Genomic DNA, 20,180 nt, shown 5'->3' on the forward strand with positions numbered 1-20,180 from the left:
ATGCGTTTGTCTCACAAGCGTCCAACATAATACACATTGGTGTTTTGTCGACTAGTTTAGGGGCAGAACAAGGTAAAACGAACCATGAGGTCAGCATTAATCTTGGAATAAACAGGGACGTCCAGGCAAAGTTGTTTATCTTGGGGTGTGTATTCTATCAGAGCCTACTGTTTATTGTTGTTGCTGTGTTACCACCTAAACTGTAATGTTGCTAACCCGCTCGTTCCCTATTCATGTAAGTAGCAGAACCTTAAGTGTAGTGATTTTCAACCTTTTTCAACTCGCGGCACACAGAACAAGATTTTCAAATTGCCAAGGCACACCATCAGTCCCCCATGGGGAAAAAACACACACATTATCCCCCACAGGGAAAAACAATCAATCAAACTGTCCCCCGTAGAAAAAAACAAACAAAAACAAATTGGCCCTCAGATGAAAAATAACTAAAACACATTTTCCCGTACCTGTCAGCAGCTCAGTCGTTTCAGAACCCTTTTCAACTCAATTTCAGCTGTGGGAGTTGCTGCAGCCCATGGAGTAGCACTTCCAAGAGCCACGACTTGGAGACTAACGGGGATATTCAATTACCCGCACATATTGTTGGGTGTAAAGGTTCGCCAGGGGGGGGCTATCTAATTAGCCCCGATAAGCCGGCGCGTGCCACGGCTTATCGGGGACCTTGTTTCACCTGCCTACGGCAGGCGAAGCAAAATCCTCAATAACAGCCCCATTTTCATCCAAAAACGGGGCTATTTCACCCAAAAACACACAGGTTTCACTAAACCTGTGCGTTTTCAAGTGTAAATGCACTTTTTATTATTATTATTACCAGTTATTTATATAGCGCACACATATTCCGCAGCACTTTACAAAGAATATTTTGGCCATTCACATCAGTCCCTGCCCCAGCGGAGCTTACAATCTATATTCCCTACCACATGTACACACACACATTCATGCTAGGGTAATTATTATTTTATTTTTATTTTTTTGGGAGCCAATTAACCTACCATTATATTTTTGGATTGTGGGAGAAAAACGGAGTACCAGGAGGAAACCCACACAAGTACGGGGAGAATATACAAACTCCACACAGTTAGAGCCATGGTGGGAATCGAACCCATGACCTCAGTGCTGTGAGGCAGTAATGCTAACCATTACACCATCCGTAACGGACGAGCTAATGAAATAGCCCATCCGCAATACCCGAAGAAACATAGGGCCTTTTTACTACTGATGCCTCATCGGGGCTAATTGAATATTCCCTTAGTCATATATTCAATTAGCGCCGGTATTTTCGGCATGCCGAAAACCCAGCATTAATTCGACTGTCAGTATTCAATAGCTGGCATTTTCGACCGTTTTTTAGAGCATTTTCAACCATGCAGATTCTACTTTTTTTTTGTCGAATCCACATGGGTGAAAACAGACCCTAAAACGGGCGATAACGCCGTCGGATTTGACAAAAGCTGTTCGCTGCCAATACACTTCTTCGACAGGGTCGGATTTTCCGACCAGTCGAAAAAACGTGGCTTACATTGAATAGGGCGAATGCGAATCCGCCCGACAAATGGGCAAAAATGCACGTTTTTCACCTGTTCAGATAGACCGCAATTGAATATATGCCTTAGGCTTTGGGGGAGATGTACTAAGCAGTAAAAAGAGTAGAGAAGTGAGCCAGTGGAGAAGTTGCCCATGGCAACCAATCAGCTGCTCCATATAATTTTATAGTATGCAAATTATAAATGTTATGCTGATTGGTTGCCATGGGCAACTTCTCCACTGGCTCACTTCTCCACTGCTTAGTACATCTCCCCCTAAGTCACAGCACTGTGCAGGCCGATAACGTGGCGTGTGACCTATGATGTCATGCCGCAACATCTGCCTAAAATTAATAGTGGAACTGGTGGTGGCTGCACACTGGCACAAGCATCTCTGGCTCCAACGACACACTTGAGAACCGCTCACAGTACGCTAGTGTGCCGCAGCACAGTGGTTGACAAACGCTGTATTAGTGGAACTGTTGCATGTGCAGTAGTGTAGTTGGCAGGTAGCGGTTAAGCAGCATAATAGATGATCAAGTGCAATCTTTTTAGAATAAAATAAGGTACTTAAACACATCAGACTGCTCTTAAAAGTACATTTTGGTTTGTTTGGGCGTTTTTTGAGTGAAAAGACGTACAACGTTTTAGGTAAAACTAGCCTTGGGAAAAAGAAAAACAGCTATATAAGCCGCTGTTTCCCAAACCCGGTCCTCAAAGCTCCCCTACAGTTCAGGTTTTAAGGATAACCTTGCTTGATCACAGACAGTTCATTTAAAATGACTTGGGTACTAATTCAGCCACCTGTACTCAAGTAAGGATATCCTTAAAACCAGGACTGTTAGGAAGCTTTGTGAAACACTGATATATACAATTGTACATGGTTCGAAATTTGCGTCGTTTGCATACTCTGCGATCCTGTAAATAATTCCTAATAATATTTAGTGTGCAGCCAGGATTATGCTATGAACAGGTCCTATCAGAGAATATGGAACATTACTGTATATATACAAGCGGGGACAACCAGCAAAACGCTCTGATATCGTGCCGTTTCCACTAAGTACTGTACATAGCTGGCTTTGGTTGTGTTCAGATTGTGATTCTGAACCCTACAAATGATGTGTATAATCCATGTCACAGTGATACAGGGCACCTGGGACATTAGCTACAATATATCTGATGGGACTCAAAGGAAAATGATCTATTTTAAAGTTTGGATGTATTCAGTGTAAAAAAGAAAAAATAGAAGTTTTTGAAGTACATAGATTTCCTAATGTACTGTTCCTCTGATTTACACTGTAGCATTACTTAAGCTATATTGTATTTGTCTCCAGTATAGCTGAGGATTCTACCCTCCTAGCTGTCTTTTTTGTGCACATAGAGATATTGTATTGCGTATATAATTGTTCTCGTTCCTCAGGCTGGGTGGTCGGATCTCTGGACATTCTGGGAAGCCCGGGCAGCCTGGTGAGAAGCATTGGGAATGGCATCGCAGACTTCTTCCGTCTCCCGTACGAAGGTCTCACCCGAGGCCCTGGCGCCTTTGTGAGCGGAGTCTCCAGGGGAACCACGTCCTTCGTGAAACACATCTCCAAAGGTATAGAACAATCATGCAGAGCAGGGTAGGCACTCTGTGGAACTACACATCCCATCATGTCCTGACACAGTTTTAGCATGACCAAACAGTAAAACTGTGACAGGCAATGCTGGGATATGTAGTGTCACAGCAGCTGGAGAGCCACGGGTTGCCTACCCCCGGTATAGAGCAATATACACTGCTCAAAAAAATAAAGGGAACACTAAAATAACACATCCTAGATCTGAATGAATAAAATATTCTTATTAAATACTTTGTTCTTTACATAGTTGAATGTGCTGACAACAAAATCACACAAAAATGATCAATGGAAATCAAATTTATTAACCCATGGAGGTCTGGATTTGGAGTCACCCTCAAAATTAAAGTGGAAAAACACACTACAGGCTGATCCAACTTTGATGTAATGTCCTTAAAACAAGTCAAAATGAGGCTCAGTAGTGTGTGTGTCCTCCACGTGCCTGTATGACCTCCCTACAACGCCTGGGCATGCTCCTGATGAGGTGGCGGATGGTCTCCTGAGGCATCTCCTCCCAGACCTGGACTAAAGCATCCGCCAACTCCTGAACAGTCTGTGGTGCAATGGATGGAGCGAGACATGATGTCCCAGATGTGCTCAGTTGGATTCAGGTCTGGGGAACGGGCGGGCCAGTCCATAGCATCAATGCATTTGTCTTGCAGGAACTGCTGACACACTCCAGCCACATGAGGTCTAGCATTGTCTTGCATTAGGAGGAACCCAGGGCCAACCGCACCAGCATATGGTCTCACAAGGGGTCTGAGGATCTCATCTCGGTACCTAATGGCAGCCAGGCTACCTCTGGCGAGCACATGGAGGGCTGTGCGGCCCCCCAAAGAAATGCCACCCCACACCATTACTGACCCACAGCCAAACCGGTCATGCTGGAGGATGTTGCAGGCAGCAGAACGTTCTCCTTGACATCTCCAGACTCTGTCACGTCTGTCACATGTGCTCAGTGAGAACCTGCTTTCATCTGTGAAGAGCACAGGGCGTCGGTGGCGAATTTGCCAATCTTGGTGTTCTCTGTCAAATACCAAACGTCCTGCACGGTGTTGGGCTGTAAGCACAACCCCCACCTGTGGACGTCGGGCCCTCATACCACCCTCATGGAGTCTGTTTCTGATCGTTTGAGTAGACACATGCACATTTGTGGCTTGTTGAAGGTCATTTTGCAGGCCTCTGGCAGTGCTTCTCCTGTTCCTCCTTGCACAAAGGCGGAGGTAGCGGTCCTGCTGCTGGGTTGTTGCCCTCCTACGGCCTCCTCCACATCTCCTGATGTACTGGCCTGTCTCCTGGTAGCGCCTCCATGCTCTCACTATGCTGACAGACACAGCAAACCTTCTTGCCACAGCTCGCATTGATGTGCCATCCTGGATGAGCTGCACTACCTGAACCACTTGTGTGGGTTGTAGGGAGGTCATACAGGCACGTGGAGGCCACACACACTACTGAGCCTCATTTTAACTTGTTTTAAGGACATTACATCAAAGTTGGATCAGCCTGTAGTGTGTTTTTCCACTTTAGTTTTGAGGGTGACTCCAAATCCAGACCTCCACGGGTTAATAAATTTGATTTCCATTGATAATTTTTGTGTGATTTTGTTGTCAGCACATTCAACTATGTAAAGAACAAAGTATTTAATAAGAATATTTTATTCATTCAGATCTAGGATGTGTTATTTTAGTGTTCCCTTTATATTGCAATAGTGCTGCTGAACAACCACAGAACATTTCACATTCACAAATAGACTTTATTTTATTTCTTATATAGTGCAGCATATTCCGTTGCGCTTAAACTTATAAACTTATGTGATCCATTGCAAAATATGAGCCAATATTTGTATATTCAATTCTAATTACAGATGTAGCCTCGCTCATCTAGCCTTCTCTGGTGCGCCATGGTGCACCAAGGCTTATTAGCATAAGTCTGTCATCTTTTGTTCTCAGCTGCAATACAATACAGAGAGAACAACACAGCAGGGGATTAAGTCCGACAGCACTGGATCAGTTAATCCTATTAAAGAGATAGATGAGCAGGGCTCCATCCGTATGTCTTTGATGCTCTTAAAGTTTAATATGGTTTTCCAGAAGCCCTGCATAATACTTGTGTGTGTGTGTGAGGTAAGAAAATCTCCTTTTAAGGCTCGTGAAGATTAATAAAACCGTTGTTCACCTGTAAGATTCACCCGTTAAGAGACTGTCTCATACATACATACATACATACATACATACATACATACATACATGCATACATACATACATACATACATACATACATGCATGCATACATGCATACATACATACATACATGCATACATACATACATGCATACATACATGCATACATACATACATACATGCATGCATACATGCATGCATGCATACATACATACATGCATGCATGCATACATACATACATACATGCATGCATGCATACATACATACATACATACATACATACATACATACAATATATTTTATCAGCAAACGCAGTAATATCTTTAAAATAATTTGTCTCATAGTACCAGGACCGGATTAAGGTTTGTGGGGGGCCCCTACCAATAAAACGATCAATATGCTATGCTGGTAATATTGTTATATAGTGTAATGAGTGAACTGTGATGAACACACTATAGTGCCCCCAGTTCGCTTTATGCCACAGTTCTCAATGCTGGTATGTATGTATGTATATATATATATATAATATGGTGAATATACAGGATCTCATTAAAATTCATATATAACATTAAGCGGGGGCTATTAAGTCTTTATTATTAAAGAAATCATTAAAATAGAAGCAAGCAGTCTCTGTCTTAAAAAAGTTTTTTATCACGTTTTCTTTACTCTACACTTTTTCTATCAATTTTAATATTTCATAATGGCTGAATTGAAATAATTTCGTTTTAAATGCAAATAATAAAGGCTATGTTTTATTAATTAATTGTGAGGTTCTCAGTGCACCCGGATAACAGCTTCGGTATCTGTGTGTTTGTGTTCTAGTTTTCAAGCTATGGGTGGCATTCCCAACTTATTGTAAATAAGGTATATACATATACCACATAATTTGATTAAGTAAAGGGAAAGGGAACGCAACGTGTCATTTTATTCCTACTGGTGCAGGGGCAAATTTTTGTTGGGGAGAAAAGCACCCAAGAAAATCGTATGTGTGTTGGGAGGTTTTTGTTTTGGGACACGCAAGGTTAATGCTCATTGCTTTAGCTTTGGCGGAGCCAAGGTCAAACTTTCAACCAACCTTCATAAGTGACTTATGCCTATTCAGTTCCTCCTAGTATTATTTATATAGCGTCAACATACTCAGTAGAGCTTTACGATTAGGGATAGAAAATGAAAAAACAAGACTGTTTGTTAACAAAGAGGTAGCAGGGTCCTGTTTACAAGCTTACACATAATATTATTATTATTATTATTATTATTATTATTATTATTATTATTGTTGTTGTGGTGTCTCTGGATCCGGGAAGCTGGGATTTGTGGTACATATTATCCCATCAGCACATCATTGTATAAATCACTCCACACCCTCTCGCTGACCGATCACTGGAACACGCCAGAGCTGAGATTTTATTGCCATAATAGAGCACACAGGTAATAAAAATAATGCATAAATCACAATTTGGAAATATTAATATTTCTGTGCGGTCATCTAGCTGGAAAATCCCCCACATACCAGGAACATTAATAAAAGGGTTATAGTGTAAGCTTGTATGAGCATACGATACACATCCACAATATATTCTTCCTTACGCAGATGCATCTATATACCTCTTCTGTTGGAGCTTTCCAAAGACTGATCTGCGGCTGACACCCCTCCCTCTGGAGTAACATGATGCTGGCTGTAGATGCTGCTGCACGTGATAAATATGAAAACATTAAGGATATATCAGTATTCCTGCAGGCCTGTTAGAAATCCTACCCCAGGCTGCTGGTTTTCCTGCAGCCTGGATGTGTAATAGTCACACTTCAGCTTATGTGTACTATAAAGATGCAGTAAGACTATATAGAAACAGTGACATCTAGTGGCAGAAAGATGGAACTTGTGATTGAAATTACACATGTATATTAACTTACCGCATACAGGCCCTCATTCCGAGTTGTTCGCTCGCAAGGCGATTTTAGCAGTATTGCACACGCTAAGCCGCCGCCTACTGGGAGTGAATCTTAGCTTGTTAAAATTGCGAACGATGTATTCGCAATATTGCGATTACATACTTCTTAGCAGTTTCAGAGTAGCTTCAGACTTACTCGGCATCTGCGATCAGTTCAGTGCTTGTCGTTCCTGGTTTGACGTCACAAACACACCCAGCGTTCGCCCAGACACTCCTCCGTTTCTCCAGCGACTCCCGCGTTTTTTCCGGAAACGGTAGCGTTTTTTCCCACACGCCCTTAAAACGGCCTGTTTCCGCCCAGTAACACCCATTTCCTGTCAATCACATTACGATCGCTGGAGCGAAGAAAAAGCCGTGAGTAAAAATCCAAACTTCAAAGCAAATTTACTTGGCGCAGTCGCAGTGCGGACATTGCGCATGCGCACTAAGCGGAAAAACGCTGCGATGCGAAGAAATTTTCCGAGCGAACGACTCGGAATGACCTCCACAGCCTCAACCCCCTTTCTTCACTTATTGCAATATATTACAGATGAATAGTATTTTTTGCAGGCCGAGGGTGACTCTTATTGTGTTGTGTCTAGGTACATTGACGTCCCTCACTAACCTGGCCACTAGTCTTGCACGGAACATGGACCGGCTGTCTCTAGATGAAGAACATTACAACAGACAGGAGGAATGGAGAAGACAGCTGCCGGACAATCTCGGAGAAGGCTTGAAACAGGGGCTGTCCCGTCTGGGTATCAGTCTTTTGGGTAATGTAACCTGCAGGGTTCTGTGGCATTTATACATATCTCCAACCATATTATTCCTAACATATTTTGGGGTAAAATATACCCCATAAACAGGGGAACCAGTGCTAATTGTGCTCAATAAAAATGTGGGATAAAGGACCACTTACTGTAAATTATAAGGGTATAAAAAGTCAGCAAGGAGTTTACTTTCCAAATATAAGACTGTGGGCCAAGTGTTATTTTTCTAAACAGGTCCTAGAGCTTCATACTGGCGTCATAGCCGGAATTATTTAAAGTTGAGTATTATTTTTATAATGTATACTTTTTAATATTATGTACAGGAGCTTATACACATACCATGTGTATTATAGTATTATATTGTTATAGTGTTTGAAAAATGATAGTTAGGAGCTGGTTGGTTGGGACTTTATCTCTCTCCACTTCATCTCTCTCCAAGGCTTAGTAAATAGATCCCATTATCTGTTAGGAAACTATGGAGCTGGTAAACATTAGTTTTAGTGTAATCCTGCCACGGTATAAATCATTGGTGCGGCCACACCTGGAATATTGTGTACAGTTCTGGGCACCTCATTATAAAAAAGATATCTTGGAACTCAAAAGGGTTCAGAGGCGAGCCACCAAACTGGTTAAGGGGTTAGAGGCACTGGATTATGAGGAAAGACTTGCAAGGTTAGATATATTTACACTGGAAAAGAGGCGTCTGAGAGGGGACATTATTAATATTTATAAATACGGAAAGGGACAATACAAGGATTTATCGGACGATGATCTGTTTATCAAAAAAATGCTACACAGTACACGAGGACACCCCCTGAGGTTAGAAGAAAAAAACTTTCATACACAACGAAGGAAAGGGTTCTTCACAGTAAGAGCAGTAAGGATTTGGAATTCTCTACTAGAGAAGGTAGTAATGGTGGACTCAGTCAATAAGTTTAAAAATGGATTAGATAAGTTTCTAACTGAAAGAAATATCCAAGGTTTCAGCATTTAAATTATATAACATTTTATAATACAGGTTGAACTCGATGGACATTTTGTCTTTATTCAACCTCATCAACTATGTAGCAGTATAGATATGTTTGTGTATCCCAGTATTATTGTTGATTGTGTGTTCCAGCCGTTTGTCCGCACACAAAGATGATCTGATTTGGATAAGCCCTTTCTTTCTCCCCTCTTCCTGGTCAGCATATGATTTCACTGCTGCGGGTTTGTGATGTACCTCAAGTGTTTTTCCATAAAAATGAAATAAATTCTATGATTCTCGTATGCGTATTAACAACCAGTGCTCTAACGCTTAGGATAAAAGCCATTTTGGCTAAAAGCAAAGTAAACAATATTAGTAGAATATTCAGAGTTTCATATCGTACATTGTGGCCAATTACTGGGAAACACAGCCAAAATAGTAATAGAACTTTTTTTTTTTTTTGGAATTGTAAATCATTTAAAGGGACAATATACCACATTCATAAACAGAGTGTGTTGAACTTGTTACATGATCTTATACTTCTTATTTTTGTTTTTTTTATTTACATAATATTACAAATATTCTAGCACTTATATAATGACATCTGTCCCTCCCACTAATAGAGTTTACAGTTTATATTCATACACAGATAAACACAATTTTGTCGGTAGCCAGTTAACCTGCCATGATGTTGCTTTGAGGTGGGGAAGAAATGTAGAAGTTGAGGAAAACCCCAATAAACATGGACAGGGCCTACCCAAATATTGGCCAGGTTGGGACTGAACCCATGATTATATAAGCATTCAATAAAACATGCATACAAATAATCTCAATTGTGTACACATTTAAAGTCTTCTTGTCACCTACACACAATGTAGATGACCATTTTGGGGGCTGAACTAGTTGCAGCCTATCAGTTTGCGAGGAACCAGTGACATCAAAGAGTCAGTAAAAAATATTCATGAGCCTTGAATTACATTCCTGAGGTACTGGCTCCTTGTGAATTTATAGGGTACATTCTCAGTTAATTAATCAAGCAAACAAAATGGCCACCGCTGCTGATTGTATGTGGCAGGTCCATTTTACCATGAGTGAAATCCGTGTACTGCTTGCTTTAGCCAAGTAAAAAAAAATATTAAACACTCACCATAGACTAAGGTGATCACATTTGGTTGACTTTAAAGTGCTATGGTGGCCCACGTAGAGTGGGGACGGCCATTTTGTGGCTGAACCAATAGTTGCGGGAATCCAGCATTGCAGATTAATAGAAACCATTAACTTTGCTGAGCCACTACTCCACAAAGTGCATCAATAATGCCAATCATTTATGGTGAATTCATTGGCGGCATCCTCTTGTAGAGTGATTGGTGCTTTAATGATGTCACCAACATAATGCCAACTGTCTCCCCAGTAGTCCCAATATTCCGAAACATCTACCCAATCCACCCATGCCATGGTAACATCCATCATGGACAATCCCCTTTCTAACAGACCTCACTTACGTCATCACCAGAAATAGACATTCTACATCTAAAATCGGGATTGCTAACAGGTTTGCGCTAGGCGTCATTTTCCACAATTACTGGTGTAGCCAGGAAATGACTGTGTTATAGGCACACTATAACAAACAGTGCCTCTTAGATAATGCACCTTGTCATGCAGAACTCTTAAAAAGATATTGAGGCACAAATGAAAATGAGATAGATGCTATGGCCTTGTCAGCCAATGAGATGTCAGCTTTTATTTCAGACGCAAGTGTCCCCTGCTTGATTAAAATAAGCTATACCTATGTAAAAGATCTCTTTCTATGTTGCCTGTGCATTGCATGGTACATGCAGCATTGTACTGATGCTAGGAATCTGACTACAGCAGGTAGTTTTAGGTAAGCTCACACAGAAGGGCTGGCTTATGTCCGTGCGTCCGCCACTCGAGCCTGCAGCTGCAGTAACCACGTCAGACGGTGTCCGTCAGTCCGCGATGGGTCTCATTACTCACTGAGGATCATCTGCTAGGGTTATGTGACATCTGCACTCTACTCAAATGCTTTTCACAAAAAAAACAAGCAGTTCTTCTCTATCAGTGCCTCGGGCTTGTTCTGCTAGAACCCATGTTGTAAATGTTTCTGCAGCCCTGACTGCGTTATGGTCACTGCACTAAGAATCCTAGAATGCAAGCTGCATGAACTGAAATCGGGAATATTTCTTTATTCCCTTTTGTATACAGTGGATCTTTCCCATGTATGAAGAGCTCGGAGAGGACAGGTAGACAGAATTACGCGCTACTTTGTACCAGCGCACAAGTGCGGCCTGACGATGACTGGTATCAAACCAAGTGCACTCACTGGCGGGGCAATTGTAGCCGACTTGCGCTCAACCCTTGCATCCCCCCCATTATAGATGAATCTCCACGCAGAGTTAGCCATTTTTTAATGGATGGCGGAATAAACCATCTAGGTGATAATCGGAACCTAACTTATTGTAGGCTGAATATATTGTTGATGGCGTATTTCTGACGCCCATCATTAAATGGACCAGGCCAGAAGTAAAGTAAGTTTATGGCCATAGACGTAAGGAGTTACTTATAAACTAGACTCTCGTTACTTCTTTGGATTTATTATGTGTCAGCAGTGTCATGTTACTGACTGATTTTCTAGAATTAAAAATGTGGGTCTTAATTAGCTTTCAAAAGCATTTCTCTTCAGTACTGCTGGTTTGTGGTGTGTTCTTTGTTGGTGATGGCTGCGTGACTATATTGATGTATGCAGGCACGCACGGCGTGTACACATGTACTGTGTCTTGTTGCACTTCACATGACACAAGCTAAATTTCGGGCTGCGGTCTTTCATGAGCCCCGTTTTCGTGATCTTCACGGTGGAAGATGAAAGCGACCATAGACATTCCACGGCGAGAGGTCGCGGGAGATGACTCTGTAAGGATTTGTAGGCTTTCCTAATCTGTGGTACCGTTGGTCCTGAAATTGCAACCACAGACCTCAGAAAAAGGTCCCCAGAGGTAAGTGGGGGATTGTTACATGCTGGGCCAGAAGTTCTGGAAGTAATTTATGTGCTAGCATCCGATGATGTGGGGAGCATCATGTGATAATGCCTGTTATTCCGTCCTGAGGTTCTGGCGAGGTTACTGCCAACCTCCTCGCAGTGCAGTGACCTCTCTGGTCCTAGATATAGGAGCTGTATCATCTTACCAGGACACAGGCTGTGCGGTCATATGCTTACTGGGTGGAAGTCCACGTTACTGTCATACATTTCCAGTGCCCTACGCATTGGTATAAACTGGTATCATTTGGGTTATATACCATTGCAATACATGTAGTATTCAGTGGGTGAAACAACTGTAAATTGCACCTCACACTTCACTGTCTGGTGGATGTCATAAGGTTCTGGAAACAGAACTGATATATTACAGTTTGAGCAACGCATGTCTTAGGTTTTAATCTATTAGGGTCGGTAAAAGTCGTGCTTCGTATTCTTGGTTTTATTTTCTTGGCCCAGGATATAATAATCATGAACAAAAACTCTTGTCTATGAACATTTATTTTACAGACATTACATCTGCGTTACATCTGTATTGGCAGGAGCCTTGTCTTGTTTTATTTTCCCTACTTTCATTACTAGCCGTTTTGTTATTCTACACTAGAGATAAGCACGCTGTGACATGGCAGCAGCTGTGGAACTACAAGTCTCATGATGCCTTACCATTCATATGCCACAGTTTGCCTAAGCTTGATTTACAATAGCAGCAGGTTATTACCTCAGCATCAGCTGCTATTTTTGGTAGTCTGTGACTGATAACTATTGTCACCTAGGCAGATAAATCAGTTATTCTGTGATAAAATCTTTTACATGTCTAATTAAATAAAAACAAAAGAAAATATTCTCTAATTGCAATGTATTATGTTTTTCTCATTAAGACATATAGAAAACGATTTAGAGATGTTCACAAGTCAGTTTTGTGATTTGCAGCTGGCAACTATGGATGGAACTGTGCACAACCTACCCTACTAACTTCTGCCGTATCATAAGCATAAATGATGCCCATCTACTTGTGAGGTGGTGATCTCACCTTACATGTATGTAGCGTTTGGAAAGGTAATAGTCTGTTTCCCATTTCCTTTTCTCTAACGTCCTAGTGGATGCTGGGAACTCCGTAAGGACCATGGGGAATAGCGGGCTCCGAAGGAGGCTGGGCACTCTAGAAAGATCTTAGACTACCTGGTGTGCACTGGCTCCTCCCACTATGACCCTCCTCCAAGCCTCAGTTAGATTTCGTGCCCGGCCGAGGTTGGATGCACACTAGGGGCTCTCCTGAGCTCTTAGAAAGTTATAGTCTTAGAATTTGTTATTTTCAGTGAGACCTGCTGGCAACAGGCTCACTGCAGCGAGGGACTAAGGGGAGAAGAAGCGAACTCGCCTGCTTGCAGCCGGATTGGGCTTTTTAGGCTACTGGACACCATTAGCTCCAGAGGGATCGACCGCAGGCCCAGCCTTGATGTTCGGTCCCGGAGCCGCGCCGCCGTCCCCCTTACAGAGCCAGAAGCAAGAAGATGGTCCGGAAAATCGGCGGCATGAAGACTCTGTCTTCACCAAGGTAACGCACAGCACTGCAGCTGTGCGCCATTGCTCCTCTCACACACTTCACACTCCGGTCACTGAGGGTGCAGGGCGCTGGGGGGGGCGCCCTGAGGCAGCAATAAAAACACCTTGGCTGGCTAAAATACCTCAATATATGGCCCCAGGGGCTATATATGAGGTAAATACCCCTGCCCGAATTCCATAAAAAACGGGAGAATAGGCCGCGAAAAAGGGGCGGAGCCTATCTCCTCAGCACACTGGCGCCATTTTTCCCTCACAGCTCGGCTGGAAGGAAGCTCCCTGGCTCTTCCCTGCAATTCTACAGTACAGTAAGAGGGAAAAGAGAGGGGGGGCATTAAAATTGGCACTGTATACAGTATATTATATAAAAAGCAGCTATTAGGGACATAACTCAGTTAGTCCCTGTATATATATAGCGCTCTGGTGTGTGCTGGCATACTCTTACTCTGTCCCCCCAAAGGGCTTTTGTGGGTCCTGTCCTCGTTTAGAGCATTCCCTGTGTGTCTGTGGTGTGTCGGTACGGCTGTGTCGACATGTTGAATGAGGAGGCTTATATGGTGACAGAACAGAGGCCGATATATGTGATGTTGCCCCCTGTGGGGCCGACACCAGAGTGGATGGATAGGTGAAAGTTATTAACCGACAGTGTCAACTCCTTACATAAAAGGGTGGATGACGTAACAGCTGTGGGACAGCCGGCTTCGCAGCCCACGCCTGCCCAGGCGTCTCAAAGGCCATCAGGGGCTCAAAAACGCCCGCTCTCTCAGATGGCAGACACAGATGTCGACACGGAGTCTGACTCCAGTGTCGACAAGGTGGAGACATATACACAATCCACTAGGAACATCCGTGACGTGATCCCGGCAATAAAAAATGTGTTATACATTTCTGACTTTAACCCAAGCACCTCTAAAAATGGGTTTTAGGTTTGGGTAGAAAAAACAGGCAGTGTTTTGTTCCCCCATCAGATGAATAAATGAAGTGTGTGAAAGCGTGGGTTCCCCCGTTAAGAAACTGGTAATTTATAAAAAGTTACTGATGGCGTACCCTTTCCCGCCAGGTGGATAAGTTACGCTGGGAGATATCCCCTAGGGTGGATAAGGCGCTCACACGTTTGTCAAAAAAGGTGGCACTGCCGTCTTAGGATACGGCCACTTTAATAGGTACCTGTTGATAAAAAACAGGAGGCTATCCTGAAGTCTGTATTTACACACTCAGGTACTAGACTGATACCTGCAGATAGTGCTGCTGCAGCGTGGTCGGTGACCCTGTCAAACAGGGATACTAGTTGGCAAACAAAAACATATTAAAGACGTCGTCTTATATATGGGGGATGCACAGAGGGATATTTTGCCGGCTGGCATCCAAAATAAATGTAATGTCCATTCTGTCAGGAGGGTATTAGAGACCTGTCACTGGACAGGTGATGCTGACTTAAAAAGCGCATAGAGAGCCTTATAAGGGTGAGGAATTATTTGGGGATGGTCTCTGGGACCTCGTATCCACAGCAACTGCTGGGAAGAAATAATTTTACCTCAGGTTTCCTCACAGACAAAGGTACAGTCCTTTCGGCTTCAGAAAAGCAAGCGGGTCAAATGGCGCTTCCTTTCTGTACAGAGACAAGGGTAGAGGGAAAAAAGCTGCACCAGTCAGCCTGTTCCCAGAATCAAGATTCTTCCCCCGCCTCCTGTGAGGCCACACCATGACGCGGGTGCTCCACAGGTGTAGCCAGGTACGGTGGGGGGCCGTCTCAAAAATTTCAGCAATTAGTGGGCTCGCTCACAGGTGGATCCCTGTTTCTTTCAAGTAGTATTTCAGGGGTACAAGCTGGAATTCGAGATGTCTCCCCCCAGCCGTTTCCTAAAATATGCCTTGCTGACAACTCCCTCAGGCAGGGAGGCTGTGCTAGAGGCAATTAATAAGCGGTATTCCCAGCAGGTAATACTCAAGGTGCCCCTACTTCAACAAGGACGGGGTTACTATTCCACACGGGTTGGGGTACCGAAACCGCATGGTTCGGTGTGACCCATTTTATATTTAAAATCCTTGAACACAAAAATTCAAGTTCAAGATGGAATCGCTCAGGGCGGTTATTCCAAGCCTGGACGAGGGGGATTACATGGTATCCTGGGACATCAAGGATGCTTACCTGCATGTCCCCATTTACCATCCTCGCCAGGAGTACCTCAGATTTGTGGTACAGGATTACCATTACCAAGTCCAGACACTGCCGTTTGGACTGTACATGGCACCGAGGGTGTTTTATCAAGGTAATGGCCGAAATGTTGATACTCCTTCAAAAAAAGGGAGTTGTAATTATCCCGTACTTGGACAATCTCGTTATAAGGGCGAGGTCCAAGGAGCAGTTGGTAGTCGGGGTAGCACTATTTTGGAAAGTGCTACAACAGCATGGTTGGATTCTAAACAGTCCAAAGTCACAGCTGGTTCCTATGACACGTCTACTGTTCCTGGGGATGGTTCTGGACATAAACCAGAAATAGTGTTTCTCCCGGAGGAGAAAGCCAAGGAGTTGTCATCTCTAGTCAGAGACCTCCTGAAGCCAAAATAGGTAGCGGTGCATCATTGCACGCGAGTCCTGGGAAAAATGGTAGCTTCCTACGAAGCAATCCCATTAGGCAGGTTCCATACAAGAACTTTTCAGAGGGACCTGTTGGACAAGTGGTCCGGATCGCATCTTCCGATGCATAGGCTGATAACCCTGTCTCCAAGGACCAGGGTATCTCTACTGTGGTGGCTGCAGAGTGCCCATCTTCAAGAGGGCCGCAGGTTCGGCATACAGGACTAGGTCCTAGTGACCATGGATTCCAGCCTTTGAGGCTGGGAGGCAGTCACACAGGGAAGAAATTTCCAGGGACTTTGGTCAAGTCAGGTTATTTCCCTACACATAAATATTCTGGACCTGAGGGCCATTTACAATGCCCTGAGGCCGGCAAGGCCTCTGCTTCAAAACCAGCCGGTACTGATCCAATCAGACAACATCACGGCAGTCGCCCATGTAAACCAACAGGGCGGCACAAGAAGCAGGATGGCGATGGCAGAAGCCACAAGGATTCTCCGATAGGCGGAAAATCATGTGTTAGCACTGTCAGCAGTGTTCATTCCCGGAGTGGACAACTGGGAAGCAGATCTTCTCAACAGACACGACTTCCACCCGGGAGAATGGGGACTTCCTCCAGAAGTCTTCCAATAGGATTGTACACCATTGGGAAAGGCCACAGGTGGACATGATGGCGTCCCGCCTCAACAAAAAGCTATAAAAGATATTGCACCGGGTCAAGGAACCCTCAGGCGATAGCTATGGACGCTCTGGTAACACCGTGGGTGTACCAGTCGGTTTATGTGTTCTCCCCTCTGCCTCTCATACCAAAGGTACTAAGAATAATAAGAAGGCGAGGAGTAAGAACGATACTCGTGGATGGCCAAGAAGAGCTTGGTACCCAGAACTTCAAGAATTCATATCAGAGGACCCATGGCCTCTGCCACTCAGACAGGACCTGCGGCAGCAGGGGCCCTGTCTGTTCCAAGACTTACCGCGGCTGCGTTTGTCGGCATGGCGGTTGAACGCCGGATCCTGAAGGAAAAGGGCATTCCGGAGGAAGTCATTCCTACGCTTACTAAAGCCAGGAAAGAGGTTACAGCAACTCATTATCACCGCATATGGCGAAAATATGTTGCATGGTGTGAGGCCGAAAGGGCCCCAACAGAGGAATTTCAACTAGGTCGATTTCTGCATTTCCTGCAAGCAGGAGTGACTATGGGCCTTAAATTGGGTTCCATTAAGGTACAGATCTCGGCTCTGTCGATTTTCTTTCAAAAAGAACTAGCTTCAGTACCTGAAGTTCAGACATTTATAAAAGGAGTGCTGCAGAGTCAGCCCCCGTTTGTGCCTCCTGTGGCACCTTGGGATCTCAACGTGGTGTTGAGTTTCTTAAAATCACATTGGTTTGAACCACTAAAAACCGTGGATCTGAAATATCTCACGTGGAAGGTGGTTATGTTATTGGCCTTGGCTTCTGCCAGGCGAGTATCAAAGTTGGCGGCTTTGTCTTGTAAAAGCCCTTATTTGATTTTCCATATGGATAGGGCAGAATTGAGGACTCGTCCCCAGTTTCTCCCAAAGGTGGTGTCAACGTTTCACCTGAACCAGCCTATTGTGGTGCCTAGGCTACTAGGGACTTGGAGGACTCCAAGTTGCTAGACGTTGTCAGGGCACTGAAAATATATGTTTCCAGAACGGCTAGAGTCAGAAAATCTGACTCGCTGTTTATCCTATATGCACCTAACAAGCTGGGTGCTCCTGCTTCTAAGCAGACTATTGCTCGTTGGATTTGTAGTACAATTCAGCTTGCACATACTGTGGCAGGCCTGCCACAGCCAAAATCTGTCAATGCCCATTCCACAAGGAAGGTGGGCTCATCTTGGGCGGCTGCCCGAGGGGTCTCGGCTTTACAACTTTGCCGAGCAGCTACTTGGTCAGGGGCAAACACGTTTGCAAAATTCTACAAATTTGATACCCTGGCTGAGGAGGACCTGGAGTTCTCTCATTCAGTGCTGCAGAGTCATCCGCACTCTCCCGCCCGTTTGGGAGCTTTGGTATAATCCCCATGGTCCTTACGGAGTTCCCAGCATCCACTAGGACGTTAGAGAAAATAAGAATTTACTCACCGGTAATTCTATTTCTCGTAGTCCGTAGTGGATGCTGGGCGCCCATCCCAAGTGCGGTTTATCTGCAATACTTGTACATAGTTATTGTTAACTAAATCGGGTTATTGTTGAGCCATCTGTTGAGAGGCTCTATTGTTTCATACTGTTAACTGTGTTTCATATCACGAGTTGTACGGTGTGATTGGTGTGGCTGGTATGAGTCTTACCCGGGATTCAAAATCCTTCCTTATTGTGTACGCTCGTCCGGGCACAGTACCTAACTGAGGCTTGGAGGAGGGTCATAGTGGGAGGAGCCAGTGCACACCAGGTAGTCTAAGATCTTTCTAGAGTGCCCAGCCTCCTTCGGAGCCCGCTATTCCCCATGGTCCTTACGGAGTTCCCAGCATCCACTACGGACTACGAGAAATAGAATTACCGGTGAGTAAATTCTTATTTTCACTGCTATAAAACATGGCAGGCACCTGGTGCTTTAATTAGTCTTTGTACTTTGTTGTAACAATGTTGCAGCTCTTCACCAGCCCGCTTGATTCAGCTGGGAAATAAATAAAAAAACACCTATGAGAATTGCCTCATTATCCTTTTAGGGCTGTAGGGGGTCATTTGCCAACACAGAATGAGCAGTGTGTACCTTTACATCTATCTCGCTGCCAGTTGTATACACAGCTGCTTGTCCCCTTCCTATTTTTTGGAAATGCAGATGCTTCAGGCAACAGCTTGTATTGCTGCACGCCATCACAGGAATGTGCACGTCGGCAGAAGTTATTACACCGCCTTGGACCGCTCCGATATTTAATAACGCTTTTGGTATTTATCACTTGACATTCTGCTTCCTGGAACCTCATTAATGTTTTTATTATGCCTTCATAGAAAGGGGACCCTGTGACTGCTGGTTCACATGAACCACATGCATACATTCTTATGTCATTGGTGTATGCCCACAATATAAGCACGTCTCCAGTGCGAGATGTGCGCAAGTGGAACAAAAGGCATCCCAGTGAAAACAGTGATCATCTTTTGATATAAATAAATACGGGGATCTAGTCTGCGGCACTTATGGTACAGTAGCTTCGATATCATGTATTTCTGTACTCCTAAGGGGCTGCAAACAAAACTGCGCAATTTCAGGATGAAATCGGGGCAGATATTTTGCGTCGTAGCTGGCGATCCAACAGCGCACGTCGGGCATCGGCCGCACCTGAATCGACCCCTTAGTGTTTGTCCCCTTTAAATATGCCCTGGCCATCTGAAAGTTTTACTTTACAATGTTCTGCTCTTAACACTAGAGGGACTTTATAAGTGTGAAAGCTTACATTACACTTTGGCTAAATGTATCATACGCTTCATTGTTCCGACCTCGGTGTGAAGCCAGGACAAAGTAAAAAATGTCTACTTTATATTCATTTATCTGCCCCATGGGTAAGCAGGGGCCCAACACTCCCATTAACACAATGCATTGTTTTTAATATTAAGTAATACGTAAAAAGGTATAAAATCCTAACCGACAACCCTGAGCTATGTTCGGCGATGAGTGATAGAGCAGACAAGACCGTGAGAAATATCCCCTTCCCAGCCATCTTTATGGAGCCCCCACATCTACGCTCCAAAGCAAATACAGGCCGCAGATTCCCCATTGATGTCTGCAGCCATGATGCACGCGGAGAGCTATTCCGTGTTATTGGAGATAGCAGACCTAGCTCTGCCAGTGACAGGTTTTTGAATGTCACCTTCATCCACAAAAGCCTTTTAAATCTCTGTTCTCCAAAATATCTAAAGAAAAACGAGAAGACTAGAAAAAAAAAAAGCAATATCATTAAATCGCTCAATATGACTGTGTCCCATGGTAAAGTTAATATTCTCTCATTCACTCCAAAGAAATTAAGTGTT

At 43.9% G+C, this 20,180-nt stretch overlaps 1 protein-coding gene across 5 annotated transcripts in view; it reads left to right on the forward strand.

Moving 5' to 3' along the window:
- VPS13B (vacuolar protein sorting 13 homolog B) overlaps nucleotides 1–20,180 on the forward strand; it is a 1,616,194-nt gene that overhangs the window by 1,569,879 nt on the left and 26,135 nt on the right. For all 5 annotated transcript variants that reach the window (XM_063924187.1, XM_063924188.1, XM_063924189.1 and 2 more), the window contains exons 57-58: nucleotides 2,962–3,138; nucleotides 7,867–8,037. In XM_063924187.1, the coding sequence (XP_063780257.1) occupies nucleotides 2,962–3,138; nucleotides 7,867–8,037 (348 nt within the window). The remainder of the gene's footprint in view (nucleotides 1–2,961; nucleotides 3,139–7,866; nucleotides 8,038–20,180) is intronic.

Source organism: Pseudophryne corroboree, chromosome 5, assembly GCF_028390025.1.
Source record: "Pseudophryne corroboree isolate aPseCor3 chromosome 5, aPseCor3.hap2, whole genome shotgun sequence".
Lineage (NCBI taxonomy): Eukaryota > Metazoa > Chordata > Amphibia > Anura > Myobatrachidae > Pseudophryne > Pseudophryne corroboree.